The following is a 23,962-nucleotide window of genomic DNA, read 5'->3' as shown; positions in this document are numbered from 1 at the left end:
AGAATGGGAAGGGGAGAGGAAGAAAAAGACAAAGAGGGAGGAAAAAGGAAGAAGAGAGAGAAAAGGAGGGGAAAAGAGATAGAGACAAGGAAGGGGAAAGAGTGGAGTCACCTGAATAAGGACACACTCTCTGTCTCTCTTGGCTGCTATGGAACATCATTGGAATAATTTACACAAAATGATCTGTAAGCATTCCAGCCTTTATGAATCATTAAGTATAAATAAAGAGATGATGGTAAAGACAGGTACAGGGTTGATTAGAGAATGAACTCCTTGAGCAGGTGAGCCCTGGCCTAGAGGATAGCTGATGCCTCTGGAACATCAGGCGAGTCCCCTCTGCCTCAGTTTCCTCACCTACAGGACAGGACCAGAGGGCCTCTCTAATGCTATGAGTTGGGTCCTCATGGACCCCCTGGGGCCAGCCTCTCCAGGCCCAGCTATGGGTTGACAACAACTCTTCTCACCAAACCAGTCCAGTGGCCATGGCTAGACAGAGGTCCATGGGAGTCTTCTTTTGTGGCAGAGAGGGCCCTTCTAGGAGCAAGGGGCCTCCTCATGAGAGCCCCAGAGGGGTCAGAAACCCAAGCCTCCTCTCACAAGGAGCCAACAAGAGCCAGGCATCCCCTGGCTCCCTCCACTCTGCCAGGCTGGGCAGGGAAGACACATTCACTTTGGCATTGTCAGAGTCAACCCAGCAGTGCCTTCACAGACATTCCTTTACTCCACCTCACAAGGTGTGCTGACCACTTACAAAGGCCAGCAGGCTGCAAAGAGGTCGTTTCACATGGGAATACAGAGTATCTAAGGGAATTTATAAAATGTCTTACTGATTTCAAGATTTCCGATCTTCTTTTTGATTGAAGAACATTAATCTGGGGAGAGAGGAAGCAGTTAATCTTCTGTTCCTTTCCCAAAAACAACCAATGATGCAGGATGAGGAAACCAGCTTGTTTCCCAAAGGCCCCAATTCCAGGAGAGCCCACCCAGGTCAGACTCGGGTTCGAAAGGGCACAGGCAAAACTAAATTAACAAAGAAAATCCTCATCACTCAGCCTCTTCTTGATATCAAAGGGAAAAGTGACTATTTCAATCAGAAAACAGCCCTAATGGAATTCCAGGAAGTACAAACATGATTCTTACAAGTTGCCAAGTGAAGGGCCTGGCAGATCTTCTGCACCTGAAGAGCTGGAGAATCACTCTGAAAGTGGAACCATGCTCAGAACTCCACTGAAAAACCCAGGCAGAAAAGGCCAAGGTGGGCCGTGATGGGCAGCACCAGTTATTTTGAGAGTCAGAAAGGTCCAGTGACACCATGGCAGCCCACTAAGTCTCTGCCCAGCTGAGGTTCATCTCCAGAGCAGCGGATAATGGGCATCAGCAGAGGGGATTTCGACATGGGCAGCCCCCAAGAAATCGTGGTTGACAAGGAAATCAGAAGGCATGGAGGCCCTGAGGTTCCCACAGCACCCTGCAGAAGCTGCAGCAGGGCATGCCAAAGGAGCAATGAAATGGTGAATCTTTAAAAACAGAGGCCATCACTGGGACAGAAAAATCCAGTATTTCCAGGACAGTGGAATAACTTCTAACTTCTCTCATAATAAACCTATTTTCTTTTATTTATTTGTATTTATAAACCCTTCCCTTCCATCTTAGAATCAATCCCATGTATTCCAAAGCATAAATGTAGTAAAGAGCAAGCAATGGGGAGGGTAAGTGACTTGCCCAGGGTCACAGAGCTAGAAAGTGTCTGTGGCCAGATTTGAGCCCAGGACCTCCTTTCTCCAGCCTGGCTTTCTCTCCAGGAGGTAATTCGGGAAGGGGTTGGGAAAGACAGGACACTGCCAGAAGAAATATCTCCACTTTGCTTTGACAAAGGTCTGGGTCTTTGAACTGAGAGCTGGCAGTGACCCAGCGACAGAGAGCCATGCTTTGCTTCTTCACCCTCCATGCCCAGGAGCCTTGTGGCAGAAGGGCCTCGTCGTGGCCGTGTGGGCATTTTCATCGATGGCTTTACTACAAGGTCAGACAGCAGCACCTCGTGCCACGATGACACGGAGCTCAGAGCAGAGGGGGCAAGAAGGTCCAGCCAACACAGAATGCTGAGCCTAGGCCTAAGGAGGAGAGACCTGAGGTGGATAAACTAAGCCTTTCCAACTCGAGGTGAAAACGAATCACTAACAAGTCCAAGATGGGGGGCAAATTGTTATAAGTAACCATGAACGAGCCACGTCGGACCTGAACTCAGTAAGATCTGAATTCAATTCCAGCCTCAGACGCAGACTAGCTGTGTGACCTGGGCAAGTCACTTCGCCTCTCCTTACCTCAGTTTCCTTGACTACACAATGGAGATAAATAGCAGAGTTGTTGTTTGGTCATATGTGTAAAGCACTTAGCCCGCTCATAAAAGGCATTTAATAAAGACTTGTCAAACTTAATAAAAATTTAAGGAGAGCCCAGTTGAATATAGCAAAAGAGAATCTAAGCAACTGCAGGACATCCTATCAGATTAGCAGTACTGGAATGACAAACTATAATTAAAATAAGATTGAATAAGAGGGAATAATTCCAATTATTAATTGGGGAGCTGCATTTAAGAACCAGGACTCCAAAACTCTAGTCCACTTAAGATGAATGCCAGAATTCCCCGCAGACATCGCTGCCAGGGGCTGTGGGCCTGCCTCAGCATCCCTGAGCAGATCCAGGAGTTTCTCGGTGAAGCCACACAAGCTCATCTACTCAGAAGCTGCAGAAGAATCCTGGCTAGCCCATTACACCCTGGGGGAACAGAAGGCTGCCTAATCTGCCCTGGAGAACAGAGGTGTGACAAGATGGCCTTCTTGCCAGGCCTCCCCAAGTGCTGGGCAGCCCCGCTCCAAACTGCATTTGGGTCATCAGGTTCATGAATAAAAACCACCGAGCTGACAAGCCTGGGGTCTCGGGCTACCCAGCAGATGCCCGTCGATCAATGATCTTTGGGATACACGTGTTTGCAAGAAAATCCCACGAGTTTTCTTTGACAAGGTGAACCAACAGTTTGTCTCAGCAAGAGTATCCCTGCCAGGTCTTGTTGTCCTCCATGCTGGCTTCTGTTCTGGGAAGAGGAGGGCAACCAGGACAGAGAGGGCCTCAAGTCCAGCTGAAGTCAGACGGACATTCTGGGAGGGTCCTGCATGTTCCTCTCAGTCATGGGGAGCAAAGAGGCCAACAGAGGAGGGATGTCAGGGAAAACTTCCTCCCAGGGAGGGGCCTGCACAATGAGGGCACTAACATGAGGATGGTGAGGGCTGGACAGCTGCTCAGGACCTGCCAACCTGAAAATCTGGGAGAACGTTCCATTCCCTAAACAAAAACAGCCTTCAAGAACATGACTGTTTTAGAACTCTGATCTGATGTCAAGGAGCTATTTTTTCAGCTTCTATTTTGCAATAGCCACACACAAATAAACATAACCACAGTCATGACCTCAGCCTCCTGCCCCTTCCAGGCTACAACAGCTGAGGGGTCTCTAGGCCAGGCCTCTGAAGCAGTCTCCCTAGTGCCCTCGGATGTGCCCGACAGTCCCCCAGCTCTAGCCTAAGGCCAGAAGGGCTGGGCTCTCACCTGGAGCCTTCCCAGAGGATGCCGGGGGCCCCCCAGCATATCTTCAAGGCCTAGTGTGAGGGCTCCCCACTCTAACATACCTGTAGGACATAGTCCAGGGCGATGTGCCGGAAGCATTTCCTGGTGGCCGTCAGAATGTTAGTGGCTTCCTCTACCTCATGTTGTTTGTTTCTCTGAACTTGGGCGTTCTTCACTAGGGCATTTTCCTTTTCTTCACTGACCTTCTCAAATTGTTTCTTGGCATCTTTGAACTTTCTGAGATCTCTAAAAAGAACAAGGTTGGGGATTTTCTTTAGACCTTTGAAATCATCCTGGCAGAATCAACGTTAAAATCATCATGTCTGCTCTCCCTCAGGCGTCCCTTTCTTCATTATCATTTCTGTTTCTTGCAAATCAAAAGCACAAACTTCTCTGGCCAAAAGTGTCCAAACATTTTGACCCATTTATCCTATTTCTGGGCAAGTACCTCAAAAAGATTAAGGGCAAGGGCCCCCACAGACACCCACTGACTTATAGCCCCTCCTTCTCGGAGCAAAAATCTGGAAAACAAGTAAATGCCCATGGACTGGGCATGGCTAAATCAATGGTGAGTCATGAATGGAATGTCACTGGGCTGCAAATGGTGATGAATAGGAAGAGTAAAGAGAAGAATGGGAAGAGAGACAGGAACCAAGGACACAACATATTTATAAGGATTCTGCCTTCAAAAGACAAAGAAGCACCACCATGCAATGGTCACAAATGAATGCTAAGAGGAGAGAAGGATCTGATCGGGGTTCCCTTCTCTGCTGGGGCAGATATGATGGAGAACAATGTTCCAGATGAGGGGAGCAGATCAAGTTAGACTTGTTCAATACATTGACTGATTGGGGCAGCTAGAGAGCATTAGGTCTGGAGTCGGGAGGACCTGTGGCCTCAGACACTTCCTAGCTGTGGAACCTTGGGCAAGTCACTTAACTCCAATTGCCCAACCCTGCCACACTTCTGTCTTAGAATTGATACTAAGACAGAGAATAAAGGTTAAAATAGATAAATGAATGAATATGCTAATTTTCTTGTGCTTTTTTTTTTTTTTAATTCTTTGGCATAGGAAATGACTCTCTGGAAAAGGGTAGGCAGGGAGGGACAAATTGGGAAACATGGGTAATATAAAAATCAAGAGATATCAAGAAAATTTCTTTTTTAAAAAAGGATGTGGGGGCAGCTGGGTAGCTCAGTGGATTGAAAGCCAGGTCTAGAGACCAGAGGTCCTAGGTTCAAATTTGGCCTCAGACACTTCCCAGCTGTGTGATCCTGGGTAAGTCACTTGACCCCCATTGCCTAGCCCTGACCACTCTTCTGCCTTGGAGCCAATACACAGTATTGACTCCAAAACGGAAGGTGAGGGTTTAAAAACAAAAACAAAAACAAAAAAGGACAAAACTTTTCTTGGCCCATTTATCCTTGACAAAAATCCTCTTCTCATTATCTAAACTACGCTACCTGAGCTGACAATCACAATTGCTCAATAGTGTCTAGACTCCCATTCCAGGCATTCCATGCCCAGCAGATCCAGGCTTTTTCCTCTGGCTAGATGACCACCTGTAGGATCTTAAGAGGAGGCTTCAGACACTTTGTGTCATTTAGTCCTAGTTACTCACTATCATGAGCAAGCAGTTGAATCTGAAAGGTCCGGAACAAAAGCACTGGCCCTGACCACTGGCCATCCTTCCAAGCTGGCCTCTGGAACCATTAACCAGAAGTACCAACCTTGTGGAGAAAAAGATCACCGATGCTTACTGCCAACTGACTACCATGGGCACACAGGGCCAGCAGCACCCTCCAGGTCACTAGCTCTGATTCCAGCCTAGCCAACATTCCCAATATCCAAAGGAGCAGCTGGGAGTAGTCGTAGTCCACTGCTACACTGGTGTCACCATTGGGCAGATTAGCTCAAGAAGCCCAGGAATGGCAACACTGCCCCTTCCAGGGCCATACCATCCCTCAGTCATCATCTAAAAAAGCAGTCCTAAAGCAACAAACTGAGAAAAAAAATCTTAGTAACAAAAAACTCAGACAAAGGTCTCATTACTCAACTATACAAGGAGCTAAATCAATTGTACAAAAAATCAAACCATTCCCCAATTGATAAATGGGCAAAGGACATGAATAGGCAATTTTCAGATAAAGAAATCAAAACTATCAATAAACACATGAGAAAGTGTTCTAAATCTCTAATAATTAAAGAAATTCAAATCAAAACAACTCTGAAATATCACCTCAAACCTAGCAGATTAGCTAACATGACAGCAAAGAAAAGAGCTAAATGTTGGAGGGATGTGGCAAAATTAGGACACTAATACATTGCTGGTAGAGTTGTGAATTGATCAACCATTCTGGATGGCAATTTGGAACTATGACCAAAGGGCTTTATAAGACTATCTGCCTTTTGATCCAGCCATATCACTGCTGGGTTTGTGTCCCAAAGAGATCATAAGGAAAAAGACTTGTACAAAAATATTCATAGCTGCGCTCTTTGTGGTGGCAAAAAAATGAAGAGAATGTCCTTCGATTGGGGAATGGCTGAACAAATTGTGGCATCTGATGGGGATGGAATACTATTGTACTGAAAGGAATGATGAACTGGAGGAATTCCATGTGAACTGGAAAGAAATCCAGGAAGTGATGCAGAGTTAAAGGAGCAGAACCAGGAGAACATTGTATACAGAGATGGATACACTGTGGTACAATAGAACATAACGGACTTCTCTACTAGCAGCAATGCAAGGATCCAGAGCAAGGCTGAGGAACTTATGAGAAAGAAAACTAGCCACATTCAGAGGAAGAGCTGTGGGAGGAGAAACACAGAAGAAAAACAACTGCTTGAACAAATGGGCTGATGGGGATGGAGACACTAAATAAACGATAACTCTAGTCCAAATATCAATAATATGGAATCAGGTCTTAATCAATGATACATGTAAAACCCAGTGGAAGTGTGTGTCAACTAGGGGGGGTTAGGGGGATTTGGGAGAGAGGGAAAGAACATGAAACATGTAACTATGGGAAAATATTCAAAATAAAAATTTAAATTAAATTAAATTAAAAAATAAAATAAAAAAGCAGCAACTGTCATGGCAAGAACTGTAGCTCCTGTCTCCTTCCTCAGTTCTGGATGCCAACATCCTGGGTCCAATCACATGAGAGTTTGATGAATGGAAATGGCAGAAAAGAAGACACACACCCTCAGAATAACCAAAAGAACATGCAGTTTTTTGATAATGCAAAGCTGTTGTAGGTTCTATTTTTCTCTTTTTTCTCATTGGGGAGTGGAGGAAACAGGTAAAAAGCCCCAGAAAAGAAAGAGATCAGTGAGGCATCTGTATGAAAAGCTACAGATAATAACAGGAATGAGCAAGACAGCTTTGAAAGCTGGGAAGGATTTGACTCTACACTGCCTTTTTTTTTATTCAAAGATATCCACTTCCATATTGGTCACTGCTGTAAGAGAATATTCATACAAAAGCAAAACCCCAAAATTAAAACCATAAATACACTGATGGGAACTAGAGTCTGCTTTGATTTGCACCCATCCAACTCCAACAGTTTTTTCTCTGGAGGCGAATAGTATTTTTTGTCCCAAGTCCTTCAGAATTGTCCCAGATCATTTGTATAGCTGGCAATAGCCAAGCTTTCATAGTTGATCATTCCACAATATTGCTATCACCATGTACAATGTTCTCCTGGTTCTGCTTATTTCACTCTGCATCAGTTCATGGAAGTCTTTCCAACTCTTTCTGAAATCAGCCTATTCATCCTTTTTTGCAGCATAATAGTATTCCATCACCATCATATACCACAATTTGTTCAGCCATTCCCCAATTGAGGACCATTCCTTTAATCTCCAATTCTTTGCCACCACAAAAAGAGCAGCTATAAATATTTTGGTACAAGTAGGTTTTTTTCCCTTTTTTTGATATCTGGGGTACAGATCCGGTAGTGGTATGACTGGATCAAAGGGTATGCATTGTTTTACAGTCATAGTTTCCAAATTGCCCTCCAGAATGGCTGGATTCGTTCACAACTCCACCAACAATGCATCGGTGTCCCAATTTTGCCACATCTCCTCCAGCATTTATCACTGTGTCATACTGCTCAATCTGCTGGGTCTCATGGTACCTCAGCATTGTTTTAATTTGCATTCCTATAACCAAAAGGGATTTAGAATATTTTTTCATATGGTTACAGATAGCTTTGATTTCTTCACCTAAAAATTGTTTGTTCGTGTCCTTTGACCATTTGTCAGTTAGGAATGTCTACACTGTCTTAAAGAGAAAAGTTGACAGACCGGAGAAAGACCCATACCTTCATCCTCTAGATGGAAATGTCCACTTTGCCTGGTGCTCAGAATCTTAAAAAGGAAGCACATTATCTGCATCAGCCCTGCCACTGGACCCTAAGAATCTGCAGCTGAAATCTCCCATTAGAATGGGAACTCTCTGAGGTCAGTCAGTCACTGAGGATTTAGGAAGTGACCACCATGTGCCAGGAACTGTGCCAAGTGCTAGAGATACAAAGAAGAAATAGACAGTCCCTGCACACAGAGAGCTCCCAGTCCAGGGCAGGAGACAAGCAAACAATTCTGTATGAAAAAGCTTACAGTTGGCTAGATTTGAGATAATCATCAGAGGAAAAAGGTATCAGCATTAGAGGGGTCTGAGAAGGGATTTCAGCAAGGCCTTGAAGGAAGTCAAGAAGCCAGGAGGTAGAGATGAGGAGGGACGGCATTCCAGACATGGGGGGGGGGGGGGACAGCTAGTACAAATGTCTGGAAACCAGAGGAGTGGGTGGTTGAGGCAGCCAGGAGGTCGGTGTCACTGGAAGGGAGTAAGGGGGGAAGGGTCCAAACAAGATTTTAGACTGGATCCTGAAGGAGGCAGAGCACAGTCTTTTCCATTCATAGTTTGCTTGGCCCAGTGGCCCTGAATTAATGCTTTTCTAGTTCTCCTTTCTCAAATTCTCAAAGTCATCTACTAATACCTGTGTGTTTGGAATTCAGGGAAGTGCCATTTAAAAGTATCTTACAAACTTCCTGTGGACACGTGGGGACTTTGAGACTACATTCCCCATGATCCAATGGGTTTCCGGTTTTTGGACGTGGGGACGTCACGTATAGGGCAGCTTAAATTCGGAGGGCGGCCAGGAGACGGCCTCTTGGTTACCTGAGCGGGCTCCCAGGGGACAGAGAGGAGTAGGGAAGGTATGGAAGAAAATGGCGGAGGCGCCAGAGATTTCTTATAGGCGCATGGTCAATTTATCTCTATCAGCAATGGCTTTTATTAAAACACTATTTTCCCTTTTAATATCTGCCTTCATCATTTTTAATCGTAACATACCTAAATGGCTTTTATCACATCACTTGACTAGGTACCTTCCCACTACATCCACAGTTTATCAAGAATGAGCCTCAGAACTATCACCAAAGACCAGCTAGTCTGGGCAGAGGCCCTGGAGCCTGCTGGTGAGGAAGAGGAGGGGTGAATGGCACTCTGCTGACTTGGCCTGAGATGCCAGCCTCTCAGAAGTGCAGGTTCTGGGCCTGCTTTCACACAGTCAATTCCCACCACATCCATCCAACCATCCTTTAGTGGCTCCCCTCATCCTCCCTCCACAAGAGGACCAAGGGCTGACTTACTCTTTCACAAAGGTCTGAAGTTGTGCCTTAATGGATCTCTGTGTCTGGTCAAACAGGATCTAGAGAAAGAAAGAATGAAGGAAACATTAGGTCAGCAAACACCTGGAGAAGTCTGTGGCACAGAGGATCCCCTGAAGAAGGACACACATGCCGAAGGCTGGCTTCCATCAGCAGCCCGGTGTGGAGCCAACAGAACAGAAAAGGATTCCCTCCCCATCTGCCCTGAATTCCTTCTTAGAGGGACTTCCAAAGACAAATCCTGTTTCCTGTTCTGAATAAAGCTCCCTGCACCAGGGCACAGGACACATGTAGGCCTCAGAACCAGACACCAGGCTGCTCACTCCCTGTACAATGCCAGAGCTTCTCACACTCTCCTGGCCAGAGGTCCTTGGAGATCCTGTCTACCACACACCCCACTGGAGGTGATCCAATCAGCCCTTTCCTGAAGACTTTTTAAGAGTATCCAACCAACTATCCCCGACCTTGGCAGACAGAACTAACTTATAACAAATACTAACTGAGGGGGTCTTTGTGGAATGCCCTAAAGATGGGCTATGGCAGCCTAAAAGAGCTCCCTGAGCCCAAGGCCACAACACACCTCTGGGGCCTCCTCCCTGAAGGCGCAGCAAGCTTCCCACTGTCTGGACTTTGGCAAGTATGGAATGAGTGGGTGACAGCCACTTGCTGGGGAGACTTTGGAAGGGACTCCTTCGGGGGCATTCAAATGGCTCAGTGAATTGAGGGCCAGGCCTGGGACCCAATCTGACTTCAGACTCTTCCCAGCTGTGTGATCCTGGGCAAGTCACTTAACCCTCAATTGCCAGCCTTTATTGCTCTTCTGCCTTGGAACTACTGAAACCAAATAGCAATTCTAAGAGAGAAGGGACTCTCCTGGGGACAGGTTGGTCAGCCCAAGACTGCAGCGCACCTCCAAAACTGCCTGAGGCTCCTGCCAAATGCACAAGGAAGGCCCAAGTACAATTCCTGTCGGAGGCGAGTACACATAGGGTGGCTGTGGGTGGGTCACTTTCCCAGCCTGTTTCCTCGTGGGTAAGAGTCTGCCTCCCAGGACTCCCGTGAGGACGTGGCCTACTTAGAACCTGTTCAAGTGTTCACAACTATCCTCACTCAAGAGAGCAGCCTGTTTAGGCAGAGCCAAGGCCCAGATCTCGCTCTGCCCCGTCTCCAGCAGGACAAGGCTCTCATGGCCTGAGGAGACGACATCCACAATAGCCCAACATGGCATGGTCAGAAGAGGCAGCGGGCCAAGGTCTGCTGAGAGGTGGCTGGGAACACGGGGTCCGGGTAAGAGCTGGGCCGTGCCGCCGTGGGAACACCTCTGGGATTAAGGCAGCGCGTGCAATGCCAACGCCGACCTAAAAGGCTGATGACTGCACCGCGGCACCCAGGGACAGCTAAAACAAGGGAGACTGAGAGACCGAGACCCAGCTTTGGTGGCCGCTCACTCGTCCACAACTCCTCCCAGCAGCTGCCTCCCTGGACATCTGGCCCGTTACAGAGGAGGAGACCATCCCTCGGACTGGGACGGGACAGGGATGTGCGGGTCCTCCCATCGCCGATGCCTTCCCAAAGCCTCAGAGGGGTGATGCATCCTTCCTATCATCTGCAGGCAAGCGTAAGCACCGAGGTGGACGGCGATTTCCTCTGGACACTCATTCTCTCCCACAGGGGATGTTCGTAACTCTCACAGCACTCTAGGACCCTATTTTACAGATGAGGAAACCAAGGCTGAGGGAGGTCCGATGACTGGTCGGAGATGGGATTCAAACTCAGGTCCACCTGACTCTAAGTCCAGTGCTCTTCTCCATCTAGCTACCGCAGAACCTTGTATTAGGAATTAACTAGGTGGTGCGGTGGATAGAGCACTGGAGTCAGGAAGACTCTCCCCCCCCCCCCCAAGTTCAGGTCTGGCCTCAAGACGCTGACTAGCTGTGTGACCCTGGGCAAGTCACTTCACCCAGGCGGCCTCCATTTCCTCATCTATAAAATGAGCAGAAGAAGGAAATGGCCAACTCCTCTGCTATCTTTGCCATAAAAACCCAAAAGGAGTCACAAAGAGTCAGACACAACTTAACAATAACAAAAATGTTAAGAGAGAGGCATGGCCTGAATCAGCTGTTTTACTGCCCTGAAATTTCAAGTAGCTTAGAATCCTGTCTTTTCAACCCCAAGATCCCGTCAATCCCAAATGCAGCTTTTGTATAGTTAAAACAAGCAGCATTCGATCTCCACTAATCGAAGATGAATTTGATTAGTGCAGAATGGATGCTGCTTTGTTTTCCAATTATATTTCACTTCTTGATTCTACAGAATTCAATTCAAAGAAACCAGGGGTCCGCCTGGTTCAGAAGCAGACTCAGAGAGGTGATGCAATAGTTGGTGAGCAGACAATAAACCCTAACTCAGCCCCGAGAGGCACATAACATTTCTAACAAGCGGCCCAAGAAAGTGGATCATATAATTTTATTTCTCTAAAAAATTGACTGATAATCTGTTTATGCAGCAACTTCATGTCAGTCAATATTAACATTTCCCTAAACAAAGAACCGAAAAGGAGCCCTGCGTAGGAAACGGAACCTCTACTTCTTACGCCCTGGGCTTCTTCCTAAGCACTGCCCTGCTTGTTTCTGCTCCTTCTGGACCTTTCTTCTGTTTCTTCTGCTCATTTTTTCAATGGTTTGCTGACGTTCTCGGCTTTCTTTGGGGTCTTCTCTTCGCATTACTATCACTCTCCCCTTTTTGCCCCAATCCCTCCTGCCCCTCCAAAAAAGCCTCCCTTCAAACAAAAAGTAGGGCCGCACCAAACAAGTCTATCCAGGGCTGGCATATGAAGGAATACATCTCGTTCTATATATTACCTTGCTTCCCAGAGATGCAGAAGCATGCTTCCTTGTCAGGCTTAAAGAATCCTAATTGTTTACTATTTGTAGTTTTTAAATTAGACTTTCTTCATTGAACAAAAATCTAATTTCTTTCTCTCCACTCTGCTCCCTTGTGAGGAGTGCGGCCAGTCAAATAAAGCTGGTTCCCTAAACCACATGGTAGACCATATCTCCTAAAGGCTTCCCTGATTGTTTTCCTTTACAGCATTAAGTCAGCATTTAAGTTCTTCTAGTGCCCACTTCACTTTGGATCCCATCCCTTTGGCATTTCCTGAGGATCCATTATACTCCACTGCTTTCGCCACATGCCATAATTTGTTCAGCGCTCCCCCCACCCCCATTCTGGGTACCCTCTTGGTTTCCAGCTCTTTGCTACTACAAAAATGGGGCTTCTGATATTTTTGTACATTAGGGCCATTCTCTGTCTTTGTGGTGCAGACCTCGAAGCTGTATCATTCAGAGTTCCAAATTGCTTCCCAAAATGATTGGACCAATTCACAGTCTCACCAACAAGACACAAGTGGGTCCATTTGCCTGAGGCTACTCTATCAAATGTCCTTTTGATTTTCTATCCTCTTTGCCAATATGGCAGGTAGATGGTGGAAACCCAGAGCTGGTTGAGTTTACACATGCTTTCTTACTAGTGATGTGGAGCATTTTCCCCATGTGATTGGCTTTCCTTAAGTTGAGAACTGCCTCTTCATAGCTTATCTGGAGAAGAATGGCTTCTTGTCCAACCTCTTTAAAAGGACTCTGCCACTCCCCTGCTTTTTTTGGAGGAGCAGGAGAGGAAGGGAGCTAAAGGACTTACATCTGACACCCTAAAATAGAAAAGAAAATTTGTGGCTTGCGGATTCTTCCAACGTGGTCATATTCATTTAAAGTCCACAGTTTAATGTCAAGTTACAACATCTTCTGGAAACAAAAGGGCCCTTCCACAAGCCCAACTATCTCCATCATGTCCTTTACATCAAAATGCTTTTGTTGCTGTCCAGTCATTTCAGATGTGTCCATATTCATTTAACAAAGATGCTGGACTGCTTTGCCATTTCCTTCTCCAGCTCATTTTATAGATTAGGAAACTGAGACAAAGAGGATGAAGTGACTTGCCCAGTGTCTTATAGCTACTAAGAGTCTGAGGCCAAACCTGAATTCAGGGGGGTGAATCTTCCTGACTTCAGGCTCAGCACTCTCTCCACTGTGCCACCCGACTGCTCATTAAAATGTTTATGTCGCCTTACTATGTACCTTTTCTTAATGAACTTGGCATCACGTATCACATTACACGTAGTGAAAAAAACTTAAGTCACCAAACTAATGGCCAAGATGAAGCAGTTTTGTAGCAGATCAACTTAGACCACAAAACCTATTTTCTCTTTTCAAACAGAACAAATACATTACAAATCTGTGGCCAAAGACACAGAAGTCAAGCTGCTGACAGAGGAACTTACCAAATCGTGTTAGGCATTTCCTATATGCCTTATCCAGGAATCCATTATTAAACCTCAGCCAACAGACAAAGATATAATTGAAGAAATGTACAAAGGAGCTTAGAATCTAGAGCTCAGAACCTAAAGAAGTCACTCACGACATCACAGAAACCTGTAATTCTGGCAAAGGAAGGCAGCTGTTCCAAATGTGTTCAAGAACACCGGACACACGACCTTCTTTGAAAACAGCCCCTTAGCCTAGGTTTTCACTACAGCAGTACACTTACCCAGCCACAAAAATCCAAAGGGAGGGCATGTGTAGGAACCAGAAGGATTCAAAATCAACCCTGGCAAAGGGGGAGGGGGGGTGACTTACTACAACCAACCCACCCGCACTCGGTCCCACTGCACACAGCTCTAAAATGGCCCCGAGATTCTGACTTCATTGTCTTTACTACTTGCAAAGGCTGTCAACTCTATCTCCATCACTGTTCGGTCTTTAATCAGCTAATGAGCCCAGGTCTGTGAATGATTTTCTTTGGCTCTTCTGACTCTAAACGGCAGAACCAGGTAGGAGTCACAAAGAGGCAACTTTAGGATTCATGTTGGGGAAAACTCGTCTCTAACTAGGATGGGCTGCCCCCAGAGATGATGGATTCATGGGACATCTTCAAGCAAAGGCTGGGTATGCTTCGGTGGCTGTTCATGTCCATATTAAGTGATTCTTATTTGCTCAGCATTGTGCTAAGTACCCCTGCCCACAAGGAGCTTACATCCTAACGGGGGAGGCAGTATGGAAATAAATGGGTAGATAACAGATTTATACTAAGTAATTGTAGTACAATCTTGGCACGAGTAGCTGAGAAACAAGGGAAGACTGCCTACAAAAAGTGGCATTTGAGCTCTAAGACAGAAGGGCAAGGGGTGAGCAAATGGGTTTAAGTGACTTGTCCAGGGTTACATAGCCAGGAAATGTCTGAATCCAGATTTGAACCCAGGCCCTCCCAACTCCAGGTCTGGTGCTCTATCCACTGTGCTACCTAGCTGCCCCTGAGCTGAGTCTTGGAGGCTCCTTCAAACCTTGAGGCCTTCCTTGAGCCTCCATGGCTACTCGTATTCCCCCACACCCTTAGCTAACGGGCTCAGCTCCACTGACAAGTGACCACCGAAGACACTGAAAAGAATTGCCCTTTCTCCCCTCTTCCTCACACCCCATCACTCCTGTCTCACTTGCAGAGGGCTCAGACCACTGTCACTGTCCTCACCACCACTGTTACTCCCACCAGGACAAAATAAAAGCTCCCTGGCATTTGACCCCACCTGAAGACTTCCCACCTTTCTGGTGGTCTTCTACTTGAGCCCCTTTTGACATATTTTATAATCCAGCAATCAGTGCCTTTCTGATTGCTCACAAAGGCTATCTCCTGCATCTCTATCTCCTGACTGTGACTTTTCACTGGCTGCCTGCCTTGCCTAGAATACTTCCCCTCCTTGCCTCTTGCTTCCTTCAAGATTCAATCCAAACTCCACTCTCTGCAGGTAGCTATTCCAGGACCCACCACCCCCATCCCCAGAGCTAGTAGACTACTCTTCATCCATTTTCTGTATCGTCTGCAGGTCATCTCTCCCATTAGACTGTGTGCTCCTAGAGGGCAGGGATTATTTTACCTTCCTTTGTACACCTGGGGTCTGACCTATAGCAGGTCCTTAATTCACTGACTGCTTCTAAGTCCAGGGCTTTAAAAAGTTTTGTTGTTTTTTTTTAATGAGTTTGCCCTGGAAAAATATTAACATACAAATATTTCCATACAAACAGGCCAGGATCAGAGGCTTAAAGGTCTGGTATAGCTGGCATCAACCTTGGAGACCAACAAATCCATGACCTTCATTTTATAGACATGGAAAACTGAGGCTAGGAGAAATTAAGGAAAATCTCTCAAATCAGAAAGCTTGGACTTGTCTGAGGCCAGATTTAAGCTCAGGCCTTCCTGACTTCACGCCTAGTGCCTTTCCTACTGTGTCACTAAGTTGCTTCTGGCTTATTCCTGGTCTCAGGGAGTCAACGAGGTCATCAAGAAAAGAGAACTGAGAACACGGCCTAGAGAAACATTGCTATAATATGATATAAATAGCCCCAAAAAGTAAAGCTTAATAAGCAACTTATCTTCTAAAACTCTGTCTAAAAACAAAAAGTTAAAAAAACAAAATTAAAGTCTCAAAAATCAAAATTTTTTAGGAGAAAAACAAATCAAAATTACTATTTCTTGTTTGCCAAAACACAAGTTGTTTCCTCTCACTGAACTTACTAGAATAGCAAAGAAACATAAAATATATTTAAATGGTAGGCATAGCAGTTTACATTTAAGTCTGGGGGGGGGAAAATCTGATGAATGTATAGATTACATTCTAAAAAACTCTTGAGTGTCAAGTTTTACAACTAAAATATTCAATTACATTTTCTTTAACATTCAGACAATAGTGGGCATTGCTTCTGGGGCAATAAATTCCCTTCCATCCTAAAGCCCAATGAAGTCACACAAAAAGACTTTTTATAGACCATAAAAAGGAATAAAATGTTCCCTTTTAAAGGAAAAAGTCTTCAAAGCCATTAAAGGGAGTTATTTCCTAAGTCTGGTCCCAACTCACTCCCTTTCCAAGTAATCCCATTCAAACCCAAAATCCCAAAGTTATAAGTGACCATGCAGGCAGGGGCCAAGTGATGAATGTTATTCAAGGCCAGAGAATTCCAACTTTGTCCTCTCCCACAACTCCCTTTTCCCTCTCCAGCTATTGGCACTTACTGTGTGAAAATTGATCATTTCTTGAAGACTTTCAGAAAATTTGGTCAAGCTTGTCTGTAAAAGAAAGAAATCAAGATAAAATCTAATCATTAAGTAAAGGGAAGGAGAAAGGAATAAGCATTTATACAGTAAATACTATGTGCCAGGCACTGGAATAAGTACTTGATTTTTTTTTTAACAAATATTATTTCATTTTTATCATTAGAAGCTAGAGTAGAGACCACAACATTTGTGGCACAGTTGAGCAAAGACTTGGGGACATGAATACTAAGATCTCTCAATGACTCAAAAGGTGGTAAGAATGTGAAGCCCTAAAAAAATGAATAATAATCCAAACATAGTTTCTAGTGGGTCAACAATGGTTTAGAAAGTATAAGTATAGTACAAAAGTCTTACTTTAACACTCATCATACTATGAAGGTAATCCTGCATTCCTGAGGGGCTGTGACATTGGAACAAAAGTTCCAGTGGGTATGATCAAGCTAGAAAGACTTGGTTTTGGAAAGAGTATGGTCCTGGCAACAGATCATGTCTGCTGACCAAGGACCAATCTAGCAAAATATGGTCCTGGTAATATGTTAACTGAGAATCAGAAAGGCTGAAGTGATCAAATTAAATGCTGATAGGAACTTAAGAGAAACAGGCCCAATATTATATTGCTAAGAACAGCTGTGAATTTTTTTTTTAGAAAACAAAATGGAAATATACATTAAGAGCTATAAAACTGTTCATGCTCATTGACCTAGGGATCCCTTTATTGAAAAGATAAAATGCAATGTATGCATGAAAATATACATGGAAACTTTGTTTATTATGACAAAATGACTGGAAATAACACAAATGCAATGAGAGGAAGAAATAGCTGAATAAATTGTGATACTTGGATGTAATGGATTTTATTATGTTATTAGAAATAAAAATACTGAAAATATAAAGAAAATAATGGGAAAATATATGAAGAGAAGAAAAGAGTAAGAATAACACATACTATGATTACATTAAAAAGAATTAACAATCAGCTGTGTGACCTTGGGCAAGTCACTTGACCCCCATTGCCTACCCTTACCACTGTTCTGCCTTGGAGCCAATACAGAGTATTGACTCCAAGATGGAAGGTAAGGGTTTAAAAAAAAGAATTAACAGCTATAAAATCAAAAGAAAAAAGTAACCAAGTAAAACAAATCCAAAGAGAACTCAAAAGCAAAGGTATTTATATTAGCACATGTAAAAAATTTATATATTTTTAAACAAACTGTAAAAACAATCTGGTTTTGCACTTAATTTTTATGCACTTGTTTAGTTAAATCTTTTTGGTGGTACTGGTGGTTATTAAACATATCATTTTTAAAACATAAATTAAAATTGTTTAAATTAATTTATGAATTTAATTTTAATTTATTAAAAGAATAATAAATGTAAAGCCATCAATGCTACACTATGAAGGTGGGAACAGTATAGAACCATGGTGCTGATAACCTTCAAAGTCAAAAGATGTTGGCAGATTGGCCTAGAACAGTGATGGTGAACCTTTTAAAGATGGAGTGCTGGGTCCCACCCCAACCTCACCCCACCCCAGACCAAGTGCTGTGCCTCACCACCCCAATGAATGCTGGGTGTGCCCTGCTCTCCTCTTACCCCACACAGGGGAGAGAGGAAGAGGGCTCCACTCCCCTCTAGCTCTGCCACCTGTGAGCTGCCCACTTTACCCTCTGTGCACTCCTATTGGACTACTAGGCAGAGGGGCAGGAGATGTGAAAAAATGTCTTCAGGTATGGTGGAGAGGGGAAAGGGAGCAGCTCTGCCCAACTCCCTCTGCCTTTCTAGTAAGGAACTCTGGGGGTGGGTGGAAAGGTGGCACATGTGTCCACAGAGAGTGCTCTGCATGCCATCTTTGGCACCTGTATTCACCATCACTGGCCTAGTACAATGGCCCCCAAAATGATCAAGCTACCTCAATTTTTTCTCAACTCTTTCATTTCTACGGAATTATACTCATGATACTCAAGTATACCAAGAGGCATAAATTGATCCATCCTATGATCTGACCTCCATAGCCCTGTAGAAGCAAGCCCTCATCCTACTAATACTCTCAACATTTTTATGAAGCTGATAATATACTTGGCAAAAGTCAAGCCCAATTAGGACAAGCCTTATTTCACCATACAAGTTTGGCTGTAATATGTCACAATCTATGATGAGCATAATCTTTAGGGAATTTCTATCATCTCTGTCCCCCCCAAAAGGGAAGAAAGCTACATTACCAAAGTATCTGATTGGGAGGCAGGACCACCTGGATTCTAAGTGCCATCTCTGAAAATACTTTGGACAGTGCCATGACTTCTCCTTGTGGAGGGGAAGAGGAGAGCCTACAACAAGGCCCTTGGAACTGTGGCTGTACCACCTCTGAGGCTAACTAATGTCTATAAAGTCCAAAGGACCAGCAGGACTGCAAAAAAAAGGCAACAAGGAAGATAATGCCACCTCGATCTCTGGACTTCTGAAATTTTCCACTGCATTTTCAAACATCCCTTTTCTTTTAACATTCTTTTCTCTTAATACTCACCTCCACTACGGCATCTTTACTGGAATACTGTGCCAAGTCTCGAATTCCATTCACAAACTGCTTATTTGCAACACAAAAGGCTTTTCCAGTATCGATCATAGCAATACAAAGTTTCACAAGCTGAAAAAAGGGAAACCATGTCAGTTTTACAATCCTTTACTGAAGAGTGTTAATTAACATCTTCACAAGACACAGGAAAGACCATTTGATTTTATCATTAAAGACGCAAAATGACTAGCAAGTTCATGAAACTTGACTCTTGCTCTAAGCCCACAGAGCCCCGGTTACACTCACTCCTCCCCTTGCTATCCCATTCTTGGGCTTCACCTACTTCCCAACAAAACTCGGACAGCTAGGCAGTCCCAAGAGCTGACCCCAGAGATGCCAGCCAGGAAAACCTCCAAGACTTCTCAGAACTGCTGAAAACTACTCACCTCCTGGTAGAATTCACACAGGCAGAAAAGATCCTGCCAAGAAGACATCCGGAAAGCACCACTAATCGTTAAGAGGTTTGGGGGGGAGGATGGGGGGGATCAGTGGATAGAAAGTCAGGCCTGGAGACGGGAGATCTTGGGTTCCAATCTGGCGTCAGACACTTCCTTACAATGTGACTCTGGGCAAGTCACTTAAACCCCATTGCCTAGCCCTTACCTCTTTTCTGTCTTGGAATCAATATTTAATATCAATTCTAAGCCAGAAGATAAGAGTTTAAAAAAAGAAGTAGTAGTCTCAGAGAAGAGAACCTAAAGACTTTGGAGTATAGGTATCTGTGTTCTCCCGTAGCAATTATCAGAAGCAAGGGCTTCAGAGCAGAAAGGCAAATCTGAGAAGTGAATATGCTACCTAATTACCAGGGTAAGATCCACTGCTAGAAAACTAGAAAGCAGTCTAGTAGGAATTAATTTTAAATCAGAATCTCACACCAAACACCACACTGAGCTCCAAATGGATACAAGACCTAGACAGAAAAGGTCATATCTCCAACAAGTTAGAGGAGCCACCTTTCACAACCAAGCTCAGGGGGAAAATGCCTGAGCAACAAAGGGGAAGAGAAGATCCCAAGAGCTAAAATGAACAACGTTAATTATATAAAATTGAAGCATTAGCACAAAGCCAATGAAGGTAAAAACAGAAGGGAAACAGTTAAACTAGGCAAAAACATCTTTTCAGGGTAAGGTCTAATTAGCAATTATATATAAGAAACTGTTACAAATAAACAAGAATAAGAAGCACCGCCAAAGAGATAACTGGTCAAAGGATATGACCAGGCAATTCTAAAGGGAAGAAATATGAGCAATTAAAAGCCATCTGGAAGAAACACCAAATCACTAATAATAGAATGAATACAAATTAAAATAATTGAAGTTCCACTGAAATCCATCAAATGGACAAAGATGGCCAAAAAAGAAAAATGACAATTGTTGGAGGGGTTAAAGGGCACACTAAAGGCACACTAATGCATTGTTAGTAGAACTATGAATTGGCCTAGTCATGCAGCAAAGTAATTAAGAACTATAAGCAAAATAGACACTAAACAGTACATACTAATAGACTTATTGATAGAGGCAGCTAAGTGGTGTGATATATAGTGTAAGGTCTTAAGTCAGGAAGTTCAATCGAACCTCAGACACTTATTAGTAAGTCACTTAACTGCTATTTATTTCAATTTCCCCAACTATAAAATGACGATAATAACAGCACCTACTTCACAGGGCTACTGTGAGGATCACAAACATCTTATACTACCATTTTTGTTAGAACAAAGAACTGGGAATGACTGAACAGCTACATTATATGAATGAAATGGAATATTATTGTGCCAGAAAAAATGGCTCAAGAGATGGACTCAGATACACCTGAGAAGACTTGTAGGAACTGATACAGAGCCAAGAGAGCACAACCAGAAAAATAACTTCTAGAATGTGTGATCATTAGATTAAGTCTACACTGCCCATCTTTAGATTTCATCACCAAAGGTGAGAGCACCTCTAATTCTGGGAGGTCCTAACCCGCATGTGCTAGAGTGAGGGACGAATCAGAATCAACCGACCGCCCCCTAGGCAGTACTATGAGAAGTGTCTATTGTGATTGGACAAGCAAATTAGGAGGGAGGCACAGGAAGTGCCGCATAAGTGACCCCTTTAAAAGGAGAAGGTCCTCAGTCAGCTGGAAGCTTCTGGTGAAGAGGGAGGATGGTGAAGGAGCTCTTCTGGTCCATGAAGGAGTGTTGAGACCTTAGTGAGACTACTTTAAATATCTTCTTTTGAATTCCACTTGGTGAGTTTAAAAACTGAACTTCTCTTAAGAAACTTCTTTTAATAGACTCTGTGAATGAATTTTTGTTTCATTCACCTCCAGGCCTCTGGCCCTCTGACTCTCAGCTGTGGGTTAATTAGATCTACCTGGATTAATTAGAGGATGGTAGTAAATTACCTACTGAGTAGGTAGTAATTACCTTCTTAATTATAAATAAATTCTCTTCTTAATTGTAAATAAATTTCCATAAAAGTCAATTTTGACTTGAGATTATTCTTAATCGAGGACTGATAATAGTTCAATCCTCGAGTGACCATCTTCAATATACTGAACCCAAAGCAACCCTTTTTCCCCCCTTACAAATGACAACATCAGAAGTAGAAAAACCTTTGAAAGGCTTGAAGAACTAAGATCAATGGCATGACAAGCCAGGATTCCAAGGGCCTGCCAGCAGAAGGCACCACCCATGGTCCCCTACAGGTGTAGACAAGGTCAAACTACATGTGCATTTCCTGAATCTACCTACTTAGTAAAAGGAGTTTTGTTTTAAGGTTTTGTTTAAAACACACAGAAGAGGGACAGTGAAGTGACTCAGTGGATAAAGGGCCAGGCCTAGAGACAGCATCCCTTGGAGATTTGGGGAAAGAGCATCAGGCCTGAAGACAGGAGGTCCTGGGTCCCAATCTGGCCTCAGATACATTGCCTAACCTTTACCACTCACCGCTCTTCTGTCTCGGGACCAATACAGTATTGATTCTAAGACAGAAGGAAAGATTTTTAAAAAATCCAAAGATATCATCATCCACTCTGACTAGAAATAGCCAAGAGAGCCCAGGAGGACCAGCCCCATCTGACTGCTTGCTCTATAGATATGCTGGTGGGGGACAGAAGAAACAGCATAACAATAGGAAATATGGAAAGAATGGTAGGTCTTGGCCTTGAGGTGGCCAAATGGATCATCCACCACAGCTCTCCAGGTGGGTTTCATCCAGCTCCTGGCAGAACAAGTTCCTTAGATCACACTCTCTCCCTATTTCCCATCAAGTGTGTGCTCCCACCAGTTTCCTGGTCCATAGTGGACACCCCAGAAGTCACACTTCATATCACCCACACACCCCAGGGAGAAGCCAAACGAATTCTATCCCGATGCCTCAATGATAGGCCATTACACAGAGTCAATGAGCCACCTCCTCCTCAGCAGCACAGCAAAGTCTAGGCACAGTAGGCACTGATTCAGAGTGTGTTTTATTTCTTACAATATAGCAAAGAGGAATGGTTGGAATCAAGCCTAGGAAGCCATCGCTGTTCTCAGCCCTGCCACCATTCCCCTTAATTTGTGGAGATCAGGTACATACTGTCACTTGCTATATTATCTTTCTTTCTTTTACAAGTAAAATCGTTGAAGCCACAAACAAGCTTTCCCCATTCTAAGGAGGCAGAGGGCATCCTTAAGAGTCCCATCTCCACGAGAAAAGTTGTTGTGTTACAGTTTGCGGTTTAGGTTATTTTTTCTTAATTCATTTAAAAGAAAGTAAAAAAAAAAATAAAATTTAAAAAAGAAAGTAGAAAGTTATGTTGAGGACATTGACCACAGGCGAATGAGTCCTACCAGGGGGATCTTCTTAACAAGCTTGGTGTAGATTCATCTAAATTGTTTTATTTTGTTTTTTGGGTTTTTTTTAAGAAAATAGACAGGTTTTATAAGATTATTCACTTACAAAAATGAATATTATAGAAATGTTTTGCATGATATTACACATGTAACCCAGATTGAATTGCTTGGCAGCTCTGGGAAGATGGTGGAAAGAAAGGAGAGAGACAATATGGATCATTTAACTTTGGAAAACTTAATGTGTTTTTATTATCTGTTATTAAAACAAAAAAATTAAAAAAGAATAAAAGAATTTTTTTTAATTCAAAAAAAGAACTGTTGGAGTGGGACTATAGATGAAAGCATGCTTTTTCACTTGCTCATTTGGGTTTTTGTTTTAGGTTTTATGATTATTCACCTGCAAAAATGAACAATATGGAAATGGTTTGTGTGATAATAACAGTATAATCCAAACTGAATTGCTTGCCAACTTCTGGAAGGAGACTTCGAAGGGAAAGAGACAATCTGTATCATTTAACTTCAGAAAACTCATGTGGAAATTTGTCATTACATGTAATTGGTAAAATAAAATAAAGGCAAAATCCAAATTTAAAAAATAATCATCCCAAAGACACAAAGAGAAATAATTCTGATGAGGAGGAAAAGGAATTTTCTAATGTGAAGATGGAATTATCTCTCCCCTATTTATTCTTTAGACTTTAGCCATCAGGAATGTATACACCCCACCCCACTTAAGGACTAAGTGGCAGAGGGGAGGTCTATGACCCATGTGTGCTAGCGAGTGCCCCCTGGGCAGTCCAAAGCAAGGTTAAAGCTGCCATATATCCATGTAAAACTGGAAGGTGGACACAGGAAGTAACGCAAAGAACTACTTCCTGTAAGAGGATTTTTGCCCTTTGAACTTGGCCTTGCAGGAGCTCGGGCTCGAGACCTCAAACTGCTTCCTTTTGGATTGTCACGTGGGTGAATGAAAGGCTGACTCCCTTTCCTTGGCTTTTCTGGAGGGACTAGCCTCCGAAGAGGCCTCTCATCTTGGAGGAAGCCTCATAGCTAGAAGTCTTGTTTAATTAAGCTCTGAAGCCCTGCCCCTCTCCCTCTCCCTCTCCCTCTCCCTCTCCCTCTC

The 23,962-nt window shown here is 43.8% G+C and overlaps 1 protein-coding gene across 1 annotated transcript in view; it reads right to left on the bottom strand.

Annotated features, from left to right (window-relative positions):
• Positions 1–23,962, bottom strand: part of ACAP2 (ArfGAP with coiled-coil, ankyrin repeat and PH domains 2) — a 127,274-nt gene that overhangs the window by 44,915 nt on the left and 58,397 nt on the right. Inside the window, exons 7-11 of the mRNA XM_044669497.1 lie at positions 18,972–19,091; positions 16,409–16,462; positions 9,275–9,333; positions 3,681–3,864; positions 828–872 (exon numbers count right to left, since the gene is read on the bottom strand). Coding sequence (XP_044525432.1) covers positions 828–872; positions 3,681–3,864; positions 9,275–9,333; positions 16,409–16,462; positions 18,972–19,091 — 462 coding nt within the window. The remainder of the gene's footprint in view (positions 1–827; positions 873–3,680; positions 3,865–9,274; positions 9,334–16,408; positions 16,463–18,971; positions 19,092–23,962) is intronic.

Source organism: Gracilinanus agilis, chromosome 3, assembly GCF_016433145.1.
Source record: "Gracilinanus agilis isolate LMUSP501 chromosome 3, AgileGrace, whole genome shotgun sequence".
In the NCBI taxonomy this organism is placed as follows: Eukaryota; Metazoa; Chordata; class Mammalia; order Didelphimorphia; family Didelphidae; genus Gracilinanus; species Gracilinanus agilis.
This window is presented reverse-complemented; position numbering and strand designations above follow the sequence as displayed.